This window comes from Rattus norvegicus, chromosome 2 (assembly GCF_021556685.1).
Source record: "Rattus norvegicus strain SHRSP/BbbUtx chromosome 2, alternate assembly SHRSP_T2T, whole genome shotgun sequence".
NCBI lineage: Eukaryota > Metazoa > Chordata > Mammalia > Rodentia > Muridae > Rattus > Rattus norvegicus.
The window spans coordinates 136566390-136586394 of NC_141535.1; the positions used below are offsets into that span (position 1 = coordinate 136566390).

General features: G+C 42.7%; 1 protein-coding gene across 51 annotated transcripts in view; it reads right to left on the reverse strand.

Annotated features, from left to right (window-relative positions):
* The window catches only part of Elf2 (E74 like ETS transcription factor 2), a 95935-nt gene that overhangs the window by 18011 nt on the left and 57919 nt on the right, over positions 1–20005 (reverse strand). For 43 of the 51 annotated variants that reach the window (XR_015665318.1, XR_015665308.1, XR_015665312.1 and 40 more), the window contains one exon: positions 231–344. Coding sequence is in view for 25 of the 51 variants with exons in the window: in XM_087626415.1 (XP_087482541.1) it covers positions 231–344 (114 nt within the window). In the remaining 26 variants the exon portion in view is untranslated. Of the gene's footprint in view, positions 1–230; positions 345–9845; positions 10678–20005 lie in introns of those variants that run through there. The other 8 variants (XR_015665348.1, XR_015665351.1, XM_087626496.1 and 5 more) reach the window with 3 other exon arrangements.

Sequence of the window (20005 nt, forward strand, 5' to 3'; positions counted from 1 at the left end):
CTTTCTTTCTTCCTTTTTTTGTTTGTTTGTTTTTGTTTTTGAGACAGCTTTTATCTATATAGCCCTGGCTGTCCTGGAACTCTCACTCCTGTAGACCAGGCTGGCCTCACACTCAGAGCTCTGACTGCCTCTGTCTCTGCAGGCTGGGATTTAAAGGTGTGCACTACTACTGCCCAGTTAAGGTCTTCATTCTAATAGAAAACAATGTGACCCAACAACAGCTCACATACCGGGACTTCTTGAATCCCTCAAGCAGGTAGGAGACTCCATATGAAGCAGGGCTTCAGCAGCTTCAATGGTCTTATCCGTACAGTGTGCATTACTGCTGTGAACTGATGCTTCCACTGTGAAAAAAGCAAAGTTCTTAATTAAAAATGAAAACATTAGCAATTAAAAATATATTACTGATGTCCATGAGAACAATTCTACATAAGCCACTGAGTATGAATAAGCCACATGCTTTTCATCCCAGGACGTGCAAGGTTAAGGCAGGGATTGGAAATTGAAGCTGTTCTGGGGTATGCAGGCAGACCCCATCTATCTCAAATCCAAAACCCCAACAATGCTGACATGAAGTTAGTAAGAAGTTCCCACATCTTTATAAAAAGGAAAACAAAAAAAGAACCTTGAAATATGAAACCAGCAACCATTTTAGATCAAAATTAAAAACCAGAGGGACTTTTCCACAGGGGCTGACAGAGAGAGGTTGGGTGAAGAACAACCCTATAGGATAATTTTGTAATCTGATGTGTCGTCACTAAACTGGGAGTACGATAATAGCCAACAGAAATCAGGAAGAAACACTTTTTTCCAAGCCAGCCTAAGGAATAACAACTTCAGTTTTGATATAGTCTCCTGTGAGTGGACAACCTTCAGACAAGGATCAGTTTTAATGCGACAACACTTCAGAGCTGTCCTTAGAGTAGGCTTACTCTTTTGTGAGACTCACTTCACTAAGTTTCACTTAAGAGAAGTACGCATGTGGGCAGTGGGTCCACCAAAAGAGATGGGTGGCTTGTGTTCTTTTATGCTTTCCCATCAAGTGACTCGTGAATCAGCCAAGTACACAGCAGAGGTTTGTACTTTCAGGTCTAGCAGCTTGGGTCTTAGTCTCTGCCACAAAAGCAACCCACTTACTCTTTTATGCCTTGGTTTCCACTTAGAGAGGTGGACATTTCCAAAACAGCCATGAAAACCATACAGTTCAAGACATGAAATGGGAATTCATGTGCTGAGTGCTTGCTCCCGTAACAGTGTAAGCCCCTTTAGATTAAGGAGCTATCTTAACCCAACTTCAGATTCACAGCTGGTTTTGTTTAGTGTTGGGATGCTGCGGCTCAAACCCGACCCTTCCCATTACTGAGCAAGGGTTCCACCTCTGAGCTGTGTATCTAGCCCTATATTTTCCGGCAAATATGTATTTCTTTTATGTATCAAACTAAGGACAACCCCATGACCTTAATAGGAGAATTATGAAGTCATCTTAGTCGTACATTAATTTTACACTCTGACTTAATTATACTGACGAATTCATATGGTTAGAGGTTCTGAAACATAAACACTAGATTGTGATGACTGATTTTTCTCACAATGTTACCCTTAAGGAGCTTGTTGTGGATGTTCATAAAACTTCCATGAAACCATGACAAATCCACAAGGACAGTCATGAATCTTCGGGCCTATCTCGGGAAATGTTAAATTGTAAAAAGAAAACTATCACAGCCTCCAAATTCACCGAATGCTGAAACCTCCTCCAAATTCACCAAATGCTAAAACCTCGGCCTTAAAAGCAAAGTCATTTCGGGAGCATTTGTTTTGGAGCTTCAGGCCTGCCCTAGCACCTGTTACACACCGTCCACACTCCCAAGCAAGGTACTGCGGCTCTCCAGTTGCTCTTTCCATTTATGGAAATCTGCTCAAAGCTCACTGGATCCGGAGAGGCAGCCAAACCTCTAAGTAAATCTATCTTTAGGTGACCCTGCTTACTCTTATCTGCAGCTTCAGTGAGGCAAAGGATCCACTCAACCCTGCTAGTTCAACTTTAAAAAACTTAGTTTTAAATATAAAAGACACCACCATTCTTGAGACAGTTTTTTTAATAGGGGCCCCCTGTAAGACTCACATACACTAACAACCCTCAGAAAACAAATTCTCGGGTTTTAAACATTATCTTGGGAGCCATTCTCTTTAAGGAAGGATTGGTGTTGTAATTTAGCTGTTGTCTTAGGTGCTATTAATAAACTATATTGGGTAAGCTAATTCCTTGTGTAATATTCTGAAGATATTACTCTAAAAACTACTGTACTACATTTAGATTCAAGTATTTAAAAGTCATAAGGGCAATAAAACTACAGATTTTAAAATATAAATTATAAATAACAAAAATACTTGCCTAACAGTTACACAGTGTGTGCCATAAATTCTTAAGCAGCTTGAGATGTACTGTTAAGTTTGTTAGTAAAACGAGTCTACATTCTGTTCTGATCTGCTTCTGTTTCTTAAGGCAGAATCTCATGTAGCCAGGACAGCCTGGAACTCTAGACACAGCGGAGATCTTGAACTACCAATCCTCCTGCCTCTGCTCCCTAAGCCCAGGATTACAAGGGTCTATCTACTACCACAACCAATTCCAATTAATTTTTTAAAGTGTATTTTCTGGCTTTTGCTTCTGATCTCAAGCTTAGCATCCCAAATTTAACAAATAATAACCCCAAAATATTTTACTATTACTTTAAATACCCACAATCTATAAGTTGCCAACTAGTATTTATCATGTGCCCAGTGCTATGCCGCCAATCCGAGCTCCAAGTCTGAATAGCTCTGGCCTCCAGCTCTGAAATCTAACAGCTTGTTAAAGAGCACTGATTTCTATTTTGGGAGCTACCATGTTCATCTACAGCTCAAAGCTAAACATAAATAAAAATCTAGAAGCCAAGTGCCGGATAAATTAAAATATAACAAGAGTTTTCAAGAATATGTCACCCATTTTATAGAAGTGAGGAGTCTGTCTTTATACTTTGTTGACCTTAAGTCAACAGGTAATTTTCTAAAACAACCTTTGGTAACAGAAACCTAATACCTCTCCATTTCTGTAATTTTAAAAACTTCAATGCTGTTTTGTTCAGCTCAATAATTCAAAAGGAAATTTAAAAGTGCACATTTGTAAAGATATAAAAAAAATACCAATTTAATAGTATACTGTGACCTAAGTATGTAAAGTAAAAGCAGCATCTACAAATAAACTCCTTCCTACTGCTCTCTAAACGACGTATGAAATTCATGGTAAGAAATGAGTTAAAAATAGGAAGCGACTAATAGGCAATTGAACAGGTCTCATTTTCTAGCACTTGAACTCACTGGCTCAGTCTCCTTGAAAATGATTTCAATCCTGACCACAACACCACCAATAAGTGTGGCCTGTGCTGCCATTCACTGTGGTTAACTATGCCCACTCCAGGTCCCGCTCCATTCAGCTGGTATTTGTATGTGCACTGCTGCAGACTCACTCACAGCTGTTACAAAATACCAAACTTGGTAATTAAGTCTGACAAGAGGCATACCTCCCAGTTTTGCGAAGAGAACACTGGCAATGGATCTACTTCTTAACAGTGTTCTCAAGTCAGAAATAAACTTTACTAGCAGTGGAGTTGGAGAGCAATGGAAAAATGGGAAATACTTTAGTAGGTGTCGGTGGTTTCTCCTAAACACAGCACCGTAAACTAGTATTTCCTGGGTCACACTCAAGCTCTGCATGGACTGACCACATCCTCTAATGCCTCCAGAGTGACAGAGGACCCACACCATTGCAGTAGAGAAGGAAGGCTGGGATCTTTCACCTTCACAACTGTCTTCCTTGACCATCAACCAATATAGCTTTATAAAATGTAAGAAGACAAAATAACTTTCTAATCCAAAGTTAGCCAATTAAATATAATTTTAAATTCTCTTAGCCACATTTAAAAGGTACAAAGGGGGTATTAATGGCTTTAAGAGGGGAAGAGGTCTATCAACCTGAAATTAATACCTTTTGTTTAATCTAATATATCCAAAATATTGCCATGGCAGTGTGTAATCCATATAAAAACTTTCAAAACTGAATTTCCCAATCAAATCTCAAATATTCAATACCCACAGGTGGGTAGCAATTATACCAAACGACAGCCTTAACCAACTGTTAAACTAAACTTTTGTCAGAAGACACTTCTGCATTCAAATTATTGACAATTTCAAAAAGACTTAGAATATATGCTATCTATAGATAGTTATTATATTGGAAAACTAAAACTTAGCCAGATACAGTTACTTTACGCCTGAAACCCCAACATTCAGAAGTTTTAGGTTAGACAGCCTGGGCTAGCACGAGACCTTGCCCCAATAAACACAAACTTTTTTTTTAACTTCAAAAATATGTATTCATTTACAGTAATACATGTTACTTAAATATGCATGAAAGAAATAAATAGAAAAACCCAGTGGCTTTACAAGTGTGTGTATGTTATGCATGAATGCATGTATTGGAAGTAGGGGTTCAAAGGGATTGAACCTAGGGCCTTGTATGAGCTAGGCAAGCTAGGAATACACTACCACTACGCTAGGTCCTCTGCCCTTTGTTATCCTTATTTTTTAATTTCAGATGGGGTATCATTAAGCTCGCCCAGGTTGGCTTTGAATTCACTCCATAGCCTATAAGGAGCCATGAATTTGTAATAAGCCTGCCTCAGTCTCCAGAGTTGCTGGGGTTACAAACCTGTGCCATTGAATATAGCATGGTTTACATATCCTGGGTCTCTTCTTAAAGGCAAATAATCTAATGTCATGAAAAGGTTTGACATTTAGATTCCCCTGAAAGCCCTTGGAGTCTCTAGACCAGTGTGCTGCCTGCCTGCCTGCCTTTGCTCTCATTATTTGTTCCTAAAGAAAACTGCTTTATGTTGAATCACTGATTGACTTTATGCTCTGACATTACTTTGTAACTTGCTAATATATAAATCTGAGTACTCATAATTGCAATGAATTCAACTGTTAATTTCGTCAACACATTTTCACAATGAATTTTTTCCTATACTGGAGATCATATACAGAGCCTTACTGCTAAGCCATTAAGCCATACAATCCACCACCAAATAACCAGATATGTTTCTTCGTGTGTGTGTGTGTGTGTGTGTGTGTGTGTGTGTGTGTGTGTGTCTTTGTGTGTGTACACAACTCTATTCAATCAGCTCTCTCCATCCACCTTCATCTGGCTCTGAGAGGTCTGACTTACATTTCCAGGCTCACCTGGCCAGTGTGCCTTTACCACAGAGTCAATCAGTTCGTCAATAACATGCCTAAGTCTCTGGACGGAAAAAATTCACCATCTATACACACACACACACACACACACACACACACACACACACACACTCTGTCTCTCTGTCTCTCTCTCTGTCTCTCTCTGTCTCTCTCTCTGTCTCTCTCTCTCTCTCTCTCTCTGTGATGGGATTTCTCTTGTGTAGCTTTGACTGTCCTGGAACAACTCACTCTGTAAATCTGGCTGGCTTCAAATTCGCAGATATCTGCCTGCCTGTACCGACAGAGTTCTAGGGTTAAAGGCACACAGCACCGCTGCCACTGCTGCCGCCACCACCCAGCCATACTTTTCCATGTACTTCTACCTTTTGATTGTTTTCAAGAGCAACACTATCACACCCATGTCTGAAATTCTGAACTGCTGTGAAGTATTTGTACGCAGATATCCTAAGTACTGTGGATACAGATACATACCAAGTATACAAATTGTTTTGTCAATCACACAACTTGTGCTGTTCTGGGAAGGTGCCTTAGTTGGTAAAAGTGCTTGCCTTGCAAGCAGGAAGATCTCAATTTGATACCTAGCAACCAAATAAAGAGCTGGTACATGCATTCACACATACAGAGACTATCCTGTATTTCCAGAGAAAAATTTCCTCTTCTCAGAAGGAGGAAAAAAAACAAAACAAAACAAAACAAAACAATGTCAGCACTCAGAAGCCAGAGACAAGTGGATCTCTGTGAGTTTGAGGCCTGATCTACAAAGCGAGTTGCAGGACAGCCAGGACTATATAGTGAGATCCATCTTAAGAAAAAAGAAAAGGAGGGAGAGAGGGAAAGGGATAGGTAGAAAAGAAAAGGAGTAGTCAAGGATGGTACACTTTGGGAGAAGCAAGCAAATGTTTTAAACGGAAAATCTTCCCTCAAATCCACACAGTGTATACATAATATGTTCACATAAATTATTAGGAAAATAACAATGTCAGACATTTATTCACACACACACACACACACACACACACACACACACACACACACACACACACGAACTAAGCCTCAACTATTAAACATCAAATACTTTTAAGTGTTCAAGGTTGTGTAAAAACAATTAAGCTCTAAGACATACTCATCCAGTACACTTTCTAACATTTCTTTTAAAAGCAAGTCTTAAATCTTTACCTTTGCATTAAATGTGTTAAACCACTTGTAATTTGAGAGCTGTAAATGTCCTTAGAGATTACCTAGTCATATGCTAAAGAGGTTAAGTGGTAAGGGTTAACTAGGACAAAGTTTTATCCATTGCTAACTAGAAAACTCCAGTCCTTGATTTCATGGTTCCTTCAGCAAGCTTGTGAGTACGGAGTCTGGCGAGTCTGCCTGCCTCTGCCTCCTCAGTGCTGCAATTAAGCTTGGCATCACCGCGAACCATCCAAATACAACTTTAGCAAGTATATTAAGTCTTGACTACAAAAATTTTGAGTTGTAAGATGATACTGATTTGTTATAAAGAAGTTATTTCATTCTTCAGTCAAACTCCTAACAGCATAAATATTAATAACTAAAGGACTACATATATATGATACGATATGAAGAGAAGATAAAAGCAATATGTCCTGTAGTGAGAGAGCAGAGGTACTACTCAATGATCTACAGTTGCTTAGAAACAAGTGACACCAACATCACTCAATTCAAAGCCTATTTATTCTCTCAGTTGTTCCCGTGTCACTCGTTCTATACAATCACCAGGTAATCACTACAGTCATGACAGTTACTTTTTCACCTGCACATTATACAGAGTCCTCATCTCAAGAAGAGGAGGAGATCGTTCCATCCACTTTCCAATAAAATGTGCAGAGACTGGGGTTGGGGGTGCAGCTCAGATGGCCAAGTGCATGTTGAATCCCCCAGCACCACGTAAGCTGAGAGTGGTGCACATACCTCTAATACTAGCATTCAGGTGATGGAGGCAAGGATCAGACGTTCAAGGCCAGCCTCAACTATACGGAACTATACGAGGTACATCAGACTTGTCTCAAAAACATAAACACGGAAAAAAATTGAAAGCATCACTCTCATCTCCCATTAAAAATTATCAACAATAAAACCTAGAACTATAGAATATTAATTCTTTTAATTCATAATTTCTTCTCCAGCTTTTAACGTATTGAACTAGCTTTGAGTAGAACATCAAATTCTTTGAAATTCTCCTCAAAGATCCTGTAAAGATTCTTCAGATTACATGAACATGAAAGAAGAAATAACAGTGTGAGAAGTCTTATCTAGAATACTGTGATTTAAAAAAAAAAAAACATTAGTTGTAAGATTTCTGTAAGCAGTACTCAAAAACCAAGGAGATCTGGAAAATGGCATCTAAAGTCTTAGAAAACCAGTATCAGAGGAGGTAAAGCACCTGCCCAGCATGCAGTAATGCCTATCAAAAGGTAAAAACACTGACTTCGTGTGTACTCCCAGCGAATCATATGCAGGCCACATTCAGTTTTACTGGTAATTCCAATAGCTCAGGCAGAGAAAAGAAACCTTTCACGTGTGAAATTAAGTCCTCTTACTCTACAGTGTTTCTCAAGGTTCTGACTGCAGAAACTGTGCAATGACTCTCTCTCAAGTGTTCACATGCATTGGAAATAACACCTTGAGGTTTATTAAGTTTTTGTAAGTATCGATGAGCACCACATGTTTGTCCATGGAGTTTAGAGAGGGGTGTATCCCCTGGAACTGGAGTTACAGGAGGTTGTGAACATAGATGCTAACATGAACCCGGGTCCTCTGCAAGAGCAACAAGTGGTCTTAACCAATGAGCATTTCTCCTGCCCCAAAATGGTATCTCTTTAACTATACACACTCGACACTCAAAACCCCACTAAGTCAACATACAACTGTACACTAATTCATACTGATCAATGCACTGAACATAACAAGGACCCAAGCTCCATTATGTTCCTCTCCTTCAGTAAAAGTTCCTATCCAAAAAGGGCATTTAAACACTGCTCAGTAAATTGTGATTTCCCTATTTTTGAAATGTGTAAAATATGCCAGACTAAACACACTATTCACCGTTATGATGTGTTATACTGCACATATAGTTCATTAGTCCAGATTTTATTTATATTTAAAGTTCAGTCAAATTTAGGGATAAACACATATTGATAATTTTCTTCCAAACCGAACTGAGTCGGGTTTGTCCACCAAACTACCAATTTCGAGATCCCTAAAAACAATAGATGGGAAAACTGTTCAGATCTTTTACAGCACCACTGTTCGGTTACTATTTCTCATCTTCCAATTCCACATCGATGGAGATGTGAAACAGGACCAGAGAAGGGACTGCATGCGCTTATTATTTCGGTAAGCAACAGTGTTCAAGCAGTGCCACATCGACCTGAGGCCCTCGCTACGCTGTCTGCTAGCAAGTAAAGCTGCTTTTTCTATGTAACTTAAGTCCGTGCCCTTCCGCTGCAGCAGTGGCGCAGCACATCCCCCACCCCCGCGGCCACTTCCGTGTTTACACTCCTCTTCCCTCCAATTCCATGCGTACATTGTCAGCTTCACTCCCGCCCAATCTTCATTGGCCCGGCTCGGGCCCTTAGTCCCGCCCCCAGAAATCAACGTTCTTATTTGGAACATCTCAGAGCGCAGATTGGAACCGCGGGCCTGTCAATCGCGCGCGTTCTGTCCTCTCCCAGGCGCTTCCGCTATGGTGGGAGGTTTGGGGGAGGGGAAAGGGGGGCAATGCCGAGCCGAGACTTCCCGGGGGCCAGGACGCCCTCCCGCCCGCACCGCTCCTCGCTTTCATCTACTGTTGACCAAAATAAACGTTCCCCTCCGCTGTCCCAAAGCCCCGGGTCGGCTGCACGGAATACACGCGGTGTCCTTCCCGTCCCCCCTGAAACACCCGCCCCACGAGGGAAGGAAGGGCAGCAGCCCAGTTTCCCCACCGCCGCCGTTAGCCGGGGCGGGGAGGTGCCGGGTCGGCGTCCCGCTCAGCACCGGGAAGTGGCCTCAGGACCGTTACTCCGGCGCTGCTCCGGGAGGGACGAGGCAGGAGGCCGGGCGCGTTTTGGCGGGTAGCGCCCGGGGCCGCGGCGTCCATGCGGAAGTGGCGGCTGTGTGAAGTGTGAGGCGAGGGCGGCGGGCGGCCAGCGCCCCCGACCGTGGGCAGGGGCGGCCTCTCGGCCGGACAGCGTGGCAGGCGGCGGGGACAACAGCTCCGCTCACTTCCTGGTTCCCCGGCAACTGGGGTGAAGCGCGCAACTGGCCCGCGCCGACTCCCCAACTTAGCCCGGCTCTGTGCCCGGCCCCCGCCGCTGCCGCGCTCCCTGGAGCGACAGCCCGGATCCGAGGCAGGTTACTCTCCAAGGTGATCACTTCCTGATTTGTCGCCTCCATTACTTCATTCACTCCCCCCTCTCCGCAGCCGCCCGGCTGCCGGAGACGGACACCGGACCCGGGCGCTGACCGCCCCGGGGGACACTCCCCGCCCGCGGGGCGCCCCCTCGCCCGCTGCACGGATGCACCGGAGAAAGTTCCCCTGTGCTTACCGGCCCGGATGAGCAGATCCAGCTGGTTCGTGGGTCCCTCATGCAGAGACGTCGCCATGTTTATCCCGGGGCTGGAACTGCTGCTTCACATTGACTTACACCCTGAGCAGCGGCGACAGGGGAGAAGGCGGAACCCGCGGCCGGAGACACACGCCGTGCGGGCGGCACACACTCACGCACTCGCACACACTCCGACGCCCGGATCCTTGCGCGTCCTCCGACAGGAAGCGGCGGCCGGCCCGCCTCCCGCCGCCGGGCTGAGCAGCCCCACCACCTAACGGCAGGGGCGGCGGCGGCCCCGGCTGGCAACGCGATCCTTCCGCCCCGCGCCCAGACAGGAAGTCCCGGGCGCCGGCAGCCAGCGGCCGCACGGACACCTGAGGCTGGGGAGCCGCAGGCCGCCCTCGGGGACGCGGGCCTCGGCAGGAAGAGGCGCGCTTCACGTTCTGCGGAAGCGAAGTCTGCAAATGTCCCCTCTGGAAAAGAGCCATGAATCAAATTTTTCTTCCTAGAAAAGACCTAATTCCTAGTCCCGCAGCTGTACATAAAGGTGGCTTTTTAACTTGTTTTGGCCTTCCCAGCGCTTATGCAACATACAATCAGTTCCGTTGAAGGAACTGCACTTTAAAAAACTTGTACCTAGAAAATATTCTAGAAACATCACTAGGGAAGTCAGGAGTCTCCAACTACTTCAAAAACGACTTGGTCCTGCCTTCTCTACAGAAGTCAGAGTACACTAGACAGGTAATTAGTAAACAGAAAAGAGCCGCCGGGCAGCCTCGGGGAGACTGGATTAGAGTCGCTCGGTTTGCTGGCCATGAAATTCCTGTGCCCTCACTTTTATTTGGTTGACTTGGACAGATGAACGTATCCACCCATAGCTTAAAGATATAAATCATCTTTTAAAAAACCGTTTTCCTTTAAAGTGACATACTATAACAAGGAAAGGAAAATAATGGCTAATTAGTGGCAATAAATTAGTGGAAATACAGGGAATAAGACCTAACTAAATGCCTTGCCTGTTTCAGAATATCTTAACATAAAAACTGAAACAAAATGTTACCCCAAAGTTGTTCACCACACATTTTATGTAAAATGCACCTCCCAATACATTTTGTTTGTTCAATAAAAGTTACTGAATAAAAAATAATCATCTGTAATGGTAGGGTTACACATTTTATCTCAATTAACTGCATATAAAGTTTGACAGTAATATAACATGATATGGTTTTATAAGTTTACCCAACACCACTGCAGCATCAAGATGGGTTTACTTAAGACTGCCACGCATAGGACAAAAGGAATCAGCTAACTGATAGCTCTTATTTTTCTTTGCTATCATTTAGAAATAAGAATCTGCCATTGACAGGCAGCATCTTTAACAGTTTCTATATCAAGAAAGATAAGGAATACCAAAGGGTAATTTAATGACTTTAGGCAGATCATTGAAACTGATAACAAATCAGAATTTCTGCTCCAGTAACACATTTTCCATGTATTCTATTTGTAGGTAAATGGAAACCAAAGGAAGGGATGTGTGTGGTGTGTAGGTGACAGATTAATGTGGCTTAAAAACAATAAAATAGATTTCTCAATCTAGGACACTTGAACTTTTAGCTTAACTGTGTTTCAGATATATCTGAGGCAATGTGTGTGAGTGTAAGCATGTATATGCTTTGCTGAATGTACATCTTGATTATCTATCTGTATCACTGTCTGACTTACATTTTAAGCACCTAGAAAATAGAAGCTGCATATATTCTTGCATAATAATTTATACGCATAGCACATATGTACAGAGAAAATAATGCAAAAAGACTCATCTGGAAAACAGTATTTCTATACATTCAGAACATAAAGCAGAATGCCGCCAATGTTAAGGCATGTCTATCCTGCCTTAAAAACAGGCTTTCAAAAGCCACCAGTTATTTACTGAGAATAGTAACTAGAGTGGCCCGCTACTAGAATGTATACAGGTATGAACTGGCAATATTGCATTTATCAAGAATCTAATATGTATACCTTTATGAATATACAAACACATTTGCATTTTTTCAAGTCTCCATGATCAAAGTTAGTTATAAGCAGAATTTTAACTAAGTATGAATACACAGGCTTTTATAATATATACCTTAAATAAAGGTATATATTCTGCTAATAAAACTATAGAAAGACAATACTATATAAACTTATAAGTTCTGGCAAAGAGAAAAAAAAGAGGTAAAGCCTGCATGCTAAGTACTTTACCTTCATTCATGTATCCTGTCTACATCCCTATTCAGCAGATAGTACTATTCTAATCCCTGAGTGATGAAGGATCTCAGGGTCCTTGCTTAAATAATTACAAAAGGGTCAGAATTTGAACCCAAATACTCTGATTCTAGCACCTTTACTCTTAACTCTCCCCAGGAACAAGAGTCACATCCTACTCATGCCACACAAATTTCCTCATTACAGTTTCTCTTTTATAGCTCCTTCTCAAAAATATGTAGCTTAATCTTCCTCTCTCTGAACTTAAATCTGCACTCCTAACAAACAGAATAAAGCTGAAGTGACTGGACACGACCCTAGGAGGAGGCCAGATACTGTGTCACAAGCAACTCCAACAAGTTCGCAAAGCTAGACAGTGGGCAGGAATAAAGGTGCTCCTACCAGCGCGGTGTGCAGTGAGCTGTCAGGGAGACAGCTTTCTCTAATCGAGTCTTGAGATGATAACCCAACTGACAAGGCTGCAGCCTCGTGGAAGACCCTGAACCAGGACCCTGCGTCAAAGCCACACCCTAACCATTAACCTCAAAAACTGTGTGGGATAGTAAGTAGTTGCCTTTTTGTTTTTTGAGTTTTTTTTTTGTTTTGTTTTTTTTTGTTTTTTGTTTTTTGAGACAGATTTCTCTTTGTAGTCCTGGCTATGCCAGACTGGCTTTGTAGGCCAGGCTGGACTTGAACTCAGGGATCCACCTGCCTCTCCCTCCTGAACCATGCACCTCATAAACATGCACTGCCACACCAGGCAATAGTTGGCACTTTAAAATGCAAAATTGGGGGGTAGTTTGTTAATCAATTAAAAGTAGTAACGGAAGGGCTAGGTTAAAATTATACTCTTCAAGTCAGTTCTTTGACTCGGCTTTATACTGCTGCATGACTATACTCACTGCTCTGTGTGAGCCCACGTGACATTATTTCAGCCTTTCACAGATAAATCAATGTCATTACACTACATGCACTTTTTCTCATTACCCAGTTACACTCAATCCCTGCTAATGTAAGTAAATGCATGCTTTGTTAAAAACATTTTTTTTTAAAGACAGGGTTTCTTTTTGTAGCCTTGGCTGTCCTGGAACTAGCTCTGTAGACCAATCTAGTCATTGCTTCCTGAATGCTGGTATCAGATGTGTGAACCACCCCGCCCCCGGCTGCTTGTAAATTCTACAGAGCATTTCAGTGCACAAATGTACCCAATTGCATTCATCAAATTTCTTTCTTATTAGACAAGTTGTTCCTGCTTTAACATTTTTAATGATATGTTTTTATTATCTTAAGTTATGACTCTCTGTAGTGTGTGCACGTGAGTGCAGCTGCTCCAAGAGTTGGAAGTTGCAGGTAGGTGTGAACCACCTGCCACGGTTGCAGGGAATTGAACCTGGGTTCTGCCAAAGAGGAGTACATGCTCTTACCTGCTGAGCCATCTCTCCAGTCCAGTTCCCTTTCTCAAAGAGGGAGTTTTGGGTTTTAGTTTTTCATTTGTTTTCCATTGGTAGTGATTGAACCTAGAGCCCCACACTGCTAAGAGAGCTCTCTGCCACCGAGTTATATATCGTGCTAAGACTTTGTGGAGGCTATGGGGAGACACAAGGGCTCCTGTAACTCTAGCTAGCCACAAACTTGCTTTGTAGTTCGGGATGACCTTGAACTTCCAACACTACGGCCTCCACTGGAATTACAGGAATGGGGGTAGGGGGGAGGGATGTAAAACTTGGGGGCTTTTTCCTCAAGAGTCTCACTTTTTTCTATTGAAACAGGTCCTGTCAGTGGCCTGGAGCTGGCTGGGTAGGCTAGACTGTCTTTTCTGGCCTGTAAAATGGTAACATATTCTAAACTGCAACACATTATGTTTCAGGTATCTTCTGCCAGCCTGTTGCTTAACATATAACTCAAATTGGTCACCCTATAAAATTTCATTTTTTGATGTCAAGTTATACCTATTTTCCCACACAAAACATATTAAATAATATTCCAGATAATAAGTAAATTACAGAAGAATTAGGAAATATTTAGGAGCTGGCAAAGGTGGCTCAGTTGATGAAGACGAGAACTGAGTCTGTACACTTGGCTGTGTGTTGCACACACACAAACATTTTAAGTTTTTAAAGAAATATTCAGAAGTTAATTATAAAATGCAAAACATCAAACTATGGGTGACACAGATAAAACAAGCAGTCAGGAGCAGTTTCAAAAAGTAATTAATTAATAAGCTGCAGTGTGTTGTAGTGTGCACAGTTAGTCCGAGCACTGAAGGACCGAGGCAGGCAGATCTTTGTGACTTTAAGGCCAGCCTGGTCTACAAAGTGAGCTCCAGGACAGCCAGCACTCCATACAGAGATGCTATGTCAAACAAAACACAACAGAACAGAACAAACAAACAAAAAGCCAAAACACAAAAAAAATAAAAAATAAACAAACTAAGCATTCAAGTCAGAAAGATGGGAAACCAAGTAAACAAAAAGAGAGGGAAGCCATAAGAGCAGGTAAAATGGGAAAAAGCAACTGCAAACGGAAGGTTCCTAAAGCCAAAGGGGCTTTGACTCAGCGAGAGTCATCACCAGAGAAAATGAAAGACAATATGTACCAACTATACATATCTATGTGTCACAATGTAATCATATCTGAATACCGAATACTGAATTGATACCCACTATCCAATAACCTGCTTTAGGAAACTTTATGCTAATAAACATGATACAGAAATAGTCTGTAAACCAAGAGAAAATATACACATGCTTTAGCTGAAATGGTAAACTTCAAGAAAAGAAACAATAAAAAAAAAAACCTTAAAATATTGTCAAAAACCTTCCCTACTCAAAAGAACTCCAGACTTGAACACCTTTTTAGATACTAGCAAATTCTTATCAATTTTAATTAATTACAATTCTTTGCTGAAACAGGGAAAAATAAGTGAGAGCCACCTGCATTCTGAGGCCAGTGTAATCTTATTCTAAAACTACCTAAGGACAATGTAAAAATAAATCATGCTTGAATACACATATACATTTAAAGACCTTCCTGAGACAAAGAGAAGAACAAGGCTGACTAACACCCCCTCTAATTACAGTGAGGCCCCCACGTGCCCCACGTGACCATGTCCATGGAGGGAAACACAACTGAGCACACTGGCCATGTGCCACAGCTGAGGTAACTGGTTAGCGGTGTGCTAAGCAACGTGCATGCCTAAACAACAGTGCTTACTAAAAATACAGGCAACATCTAATAGCATTTAATCAGGGTATAAGATATATGATTGGGTATAATCAAATTAAATTGGATGTTTACATGATACCTAGACACAAAGAATTAACATACACAAAAGATAAGGAATAAATCTCTTAAGTATAAAACAAATGCAATTGTACAATCTCCATCCTAATGTATATATGTGTGTTCATGTATATGCACATATAGAAATCACATATATGCGCTTTAATAAATAGTCCATATTTACTCCTTGTTTTCTACGTGTATGGCTATTAAATTCTAGTTATGGACATACACATTCTGTTTCTAGACCTTCAATGTATCTTGCAAAATTATTTCCCTGCAGTACACTTTAAATTTTTTTTTCACATTTTCTCCTCCCTTCCTCTCATTTTAATGTTTTGGTTTTGGTTTGGTTTTTCAAGACAGGGTTTCTCTGAGTAGCCCTGTCCACCTGCCTCTGCCTCCGAGTGCTGGGATTACGGGTGTACACGACCACCTCAGTCCCTCTTTCGGTCTAAAACACTTGACTCACTCTGTATGTATGGGGTCTGCTTCCAGGCTCTACTCTCTTCTACAGATCTTGTGAATACACTTCATCACTGTAGTCAAGAAGGAAAAATAATTTTGCAAGATCCATGCCACCTGATTTACAAAGCGCCACCTCCCCTGGCCCTCTCTTCTCTTACACAGGCACGCACTCTAGCTCCAACTCGCCCTGGCCTCCCAAGTGCTGAAACGATCGGCACCCCCCACCCCACCCCCACGCTGCTATTTCATATGTTCCTCAGCTTCACGTTCTTTTCTCCTTCCTTTCCTTTCCTCCCGGAGTTTAAACACAGCGCCTGTGTATACCAAGCACACACCCTTCCTCCTGGCCAGAAGTCATTCTTTGTGGGCAGACAAGTACACAGGCCTTTCTCCTTTCGAAGAACTGTCTAGGGCAGTGGTTCTTAACCTTCCTAATGCTGAGACACTTGAAAACAGTTCCTCACTTTAATACTTCCTCACGTTGCGGTGACCCTCAACCATAAAGTTATTTTTGTTGCTACTTCGTAGCTGTAATTTTGCTGTTATGAATCATAACGTAAATATTTATGGAGATAGAGGTTCACCAAAGGCGTCACTACCCACAGGTTGAGGACTGCTGACCTAGACTTAAAAGATCTTCCTTTTAAAAAGAGCTTGTCAAATTCTGCCAAAAGCAAATCTTCATGGTTTGTGACAAAAAGGAAACTGGGTTTTGCCTTAGCCGGAGAAGGAAAACTAGACTTAATCACGCTCAGTTTTCTTATTAAAAGAATGAATAACGGATCTACTTAGATTTACAATGAGTGAGCCATTACTGTGGTAAACTGGCGGCGTGTTGTGCTGTCAGATTTATTCCCCCGTACTTAATGAAGATTCTTCTATTCAGCTTGGGTTTTACTGGGAGGCCATCTTTCATTCTTAACGATTATTGCTGTGGTAGTCAGCAACCCTTACACTTTTTCCTTTTTGTATGATGAACCTCCAGAGCAACCTTAATGGTAGGTGTGAGTCGATCAGCGCCTAGCCCAGTTGTCACAAGTGTCACCCAGCAGTGGATGGACACAGAAGGAGACCCACCAGGGGTTGGGGATTTAGCTCAGTGGTAGAGTGCTTGCCTAGGAAGGGCAAGGCCCTGGGTTCAGTCCCCAGCTCCGGGAAAAAAAAGAACCAAAAAAAAAAAAAAAAGAAGGAGACCCACTGCCAAACACAGGCAGAGCCACGAGAACCCCACAGAAGAGGGAAGAGGAGGAGCCCAAGGGATGGAGGACACAGGATCACAGCCAGCAGAATCAACTATGAAGGGCTCAGAAGGGCTCAGACTGAGGCAGCAATCATGGGCCCTGCATTGGTCTGAGCCAGGCCCTCTGAGTATGTTATGGTTGTGTAGCGTGGTGTTCTTACGGGACTCCTAATACTGCACGTGGGGGTGTCTGATTCTTGCCTACGGGGGGGGGGGTGCCTAGCCTTACTATAATTCGTTATGCCATATTCAGTTGATATCCCTGGGAGGCCTGCTCTCTTTCTGAAGGGAAATGGAGGCGTAGATCTAGAGGAGAGGAGTAGTGGGAGGGAGTTCTGGAGGGAGAGAAAACTGCTGTTGAGATGTAATATATGGGAAACGATTTTTTTTAAAAAAATTTTTTTAAAGGATATATGAGTAGTCTTTTAGATTTCAAATGCTAACCCATTTTCAAAGAATGGCATTTGTTTTAATGTGTCTACGTGGTCCTAGTAATTGAACTCAGAGCTTTGTGCATACCAGGGCAGTCGTTTACAGCTCAGCCGTACTCTCAAACCTGTCTACTCTCATCTTTAAAGACTTTCCCTCTTGTGCTGGCTACTTTTAATGTCAAGTTAACATAGGTCAGGAAGAGAGATCAACTGAGAAAATGCCCCCACCAGGTTGACCTGTGGAAGGCCTGTAAGACAGGTTCTTAATTGGTGATTGGTGTGGAGGGCCCAGGCTCTTGTTACAGGTGGTGCCATGATGGGCAGATGGTCCTGGAACTGTAACAAAACAAGGAAGTAAGCCAGCAAGCACGCAACGCCTGCTTCAGTTCCTGCCCTGCTTGAGTCTTCCTCCTGACTTCCCTCAGCGATGGGATGGATACTACCTGGTACCGTAGATGAAATAAGCCCTTTCCTACACAAATTGCTTTTGGCCACGGTCAAGGTGTTGTATCACAGCAAGAAACTCCCTTTGTGTTATTGCGTTGGCTAGGACCGCCAGTAACGCTAACGTGTAAAGATATTACCTGACAAGTGATATTTACTGTAAGTTTGTGGGGTTTATTTTTGGTTTTTGGTTTTGTTTTGTTTTGAGACAGTCTTGCTGTATATTCCAGGCTGCCTTGAATTTGAGATGCTCCTCCCCAAATCCCCAAATCCTGTGATTACCTGACAATCTTCTTTCCCATTAAGTGATATTTACTGTAAGTAATGTAAATGATATTGACTATACTGCGAATGTATGGGCCGCCATACTCAGCTTACTGTACATTTCTAGTAATACCCCTTATGAGGTTTCAAGTTTCAAGTTTCTACCCTCAGTAGACAATACATCTTAACAAATGCGTGTTACATCTACTGAAACCGTCACATGGTTTCTTTCCTTCAGTCTAATCTCATAGTGATTTCATCGCTAACAGTTTTTCGAACATCAAAACCTCCCTTGCAATCTTACTGTGAATTCACTGTGTTTTTAGATGGACTTTATCCATCTGTATTTGGAATTGATGAAGCTATGATCATAGAAGAATGCCACCAAATTTTTATGTTTCTTTTTATTATATTTTAAATGTTTATTGTGGGGAGAGGCAGGCACGTGCCATCGCACATGTGTAAGAGGTCGGAGAACAACTGTTAGGCTCAACACCCCTCCTCAACCTACAGGGAGTGAACATAGGATGTCAGGCTTGACAGCATGCACTTTACCCACTGAGTATCTCACAGTTCTGATATCACTTTAAAATATTCCAACAGGAATTCTCTTACTTGTCAATATTTCATACATGCATAAACTGCATTCTAATTATACTTTTCTTTCTAGTCCTGTTATCCCCCTTCCTCCTTGGAAATGCCTTGTGAACCACTGAATTTAACTGTCCAGGCCATCTGTGTGATCATGGGTTTGGAACTCTCCACTGGAGCATGGTGACCTCACAACAGGTTCACAACTAAAAGCAATGACTCCCCTCCTAGAACGTGTCGTCATCTAGCAGTCCAGCAGGGAGGGGTAGGGACCCTTGAATCATCCCCCATCCACAACTGCCTGTTCACAGAGCTAGTCATGCACAGTTCCCAGTGCAGGTAACCGGCCCACAGCGGCATTTTGCACACAGCCCTTCTCCTTACTTGGCAGTTCTTGCATTCCCCCCCACCCCCCATGCTCCGAGGTGCTCCCTGAGCCTTGTTTAGGTCTGGGCACTCATCCTTTATTCTCAGCACCTAGGGCAGCTGTGGGGCTCTACATTCACCACAGCTCACAGCAAAGAGAAGCTCGTCCGTGGGCGTGAGCCCAGATGCTATGCTCATAAGGCACTCTGACCCTATGTCAATTTAAACAGCAGCACTAAGTTCGCCACTCGTGCCTGTAACTCCCGGCCATGTGTTTTTGATGAGGTTTAAAGTTCCATGCATGGGTTCTGCGTTACTGGCCTCAAATCCAAGCAGAGACAGTGAACACACTCTCCTAGCAGGCTGTTTGGAAGTTCACAGTATTCATAGCTGTAGAAAAGTACTGAGGCCTTTCTCTCCCAGCAACCTGCACGATGCCATCCAGCACTTGAGAAAGTAGCCAGCAGACGATGTTTCTAACTCGGTTCCAATTATTCTCTGGGCCTTGAAACCAAAGTATAGGTCTTCAGCCGCAGGGTCTCAATACCTAGTTCAGGCAGGCAGTCAACAGGAGTGGCGAGAGCCAATTCTGTCCCAGGGGACTCTGGGGACTGCCAACCAACAACTCACACAGAGGCACCCACTCCTGAAAAGGGACTTTCGTTTAGTGAACCAAGGCTCTGGGAGCAGCACCGTCAGCCATGCTGGGCATCTTCAGTGTTTTCTTTAATGCTATTCTTAGTGAGGTTGCAGGACAGTAGCTCGCATACAGCTTTCTCCATCCAGCTTTCCTTCTGACTGACCGTCTCCCCTGCCCCCACCAT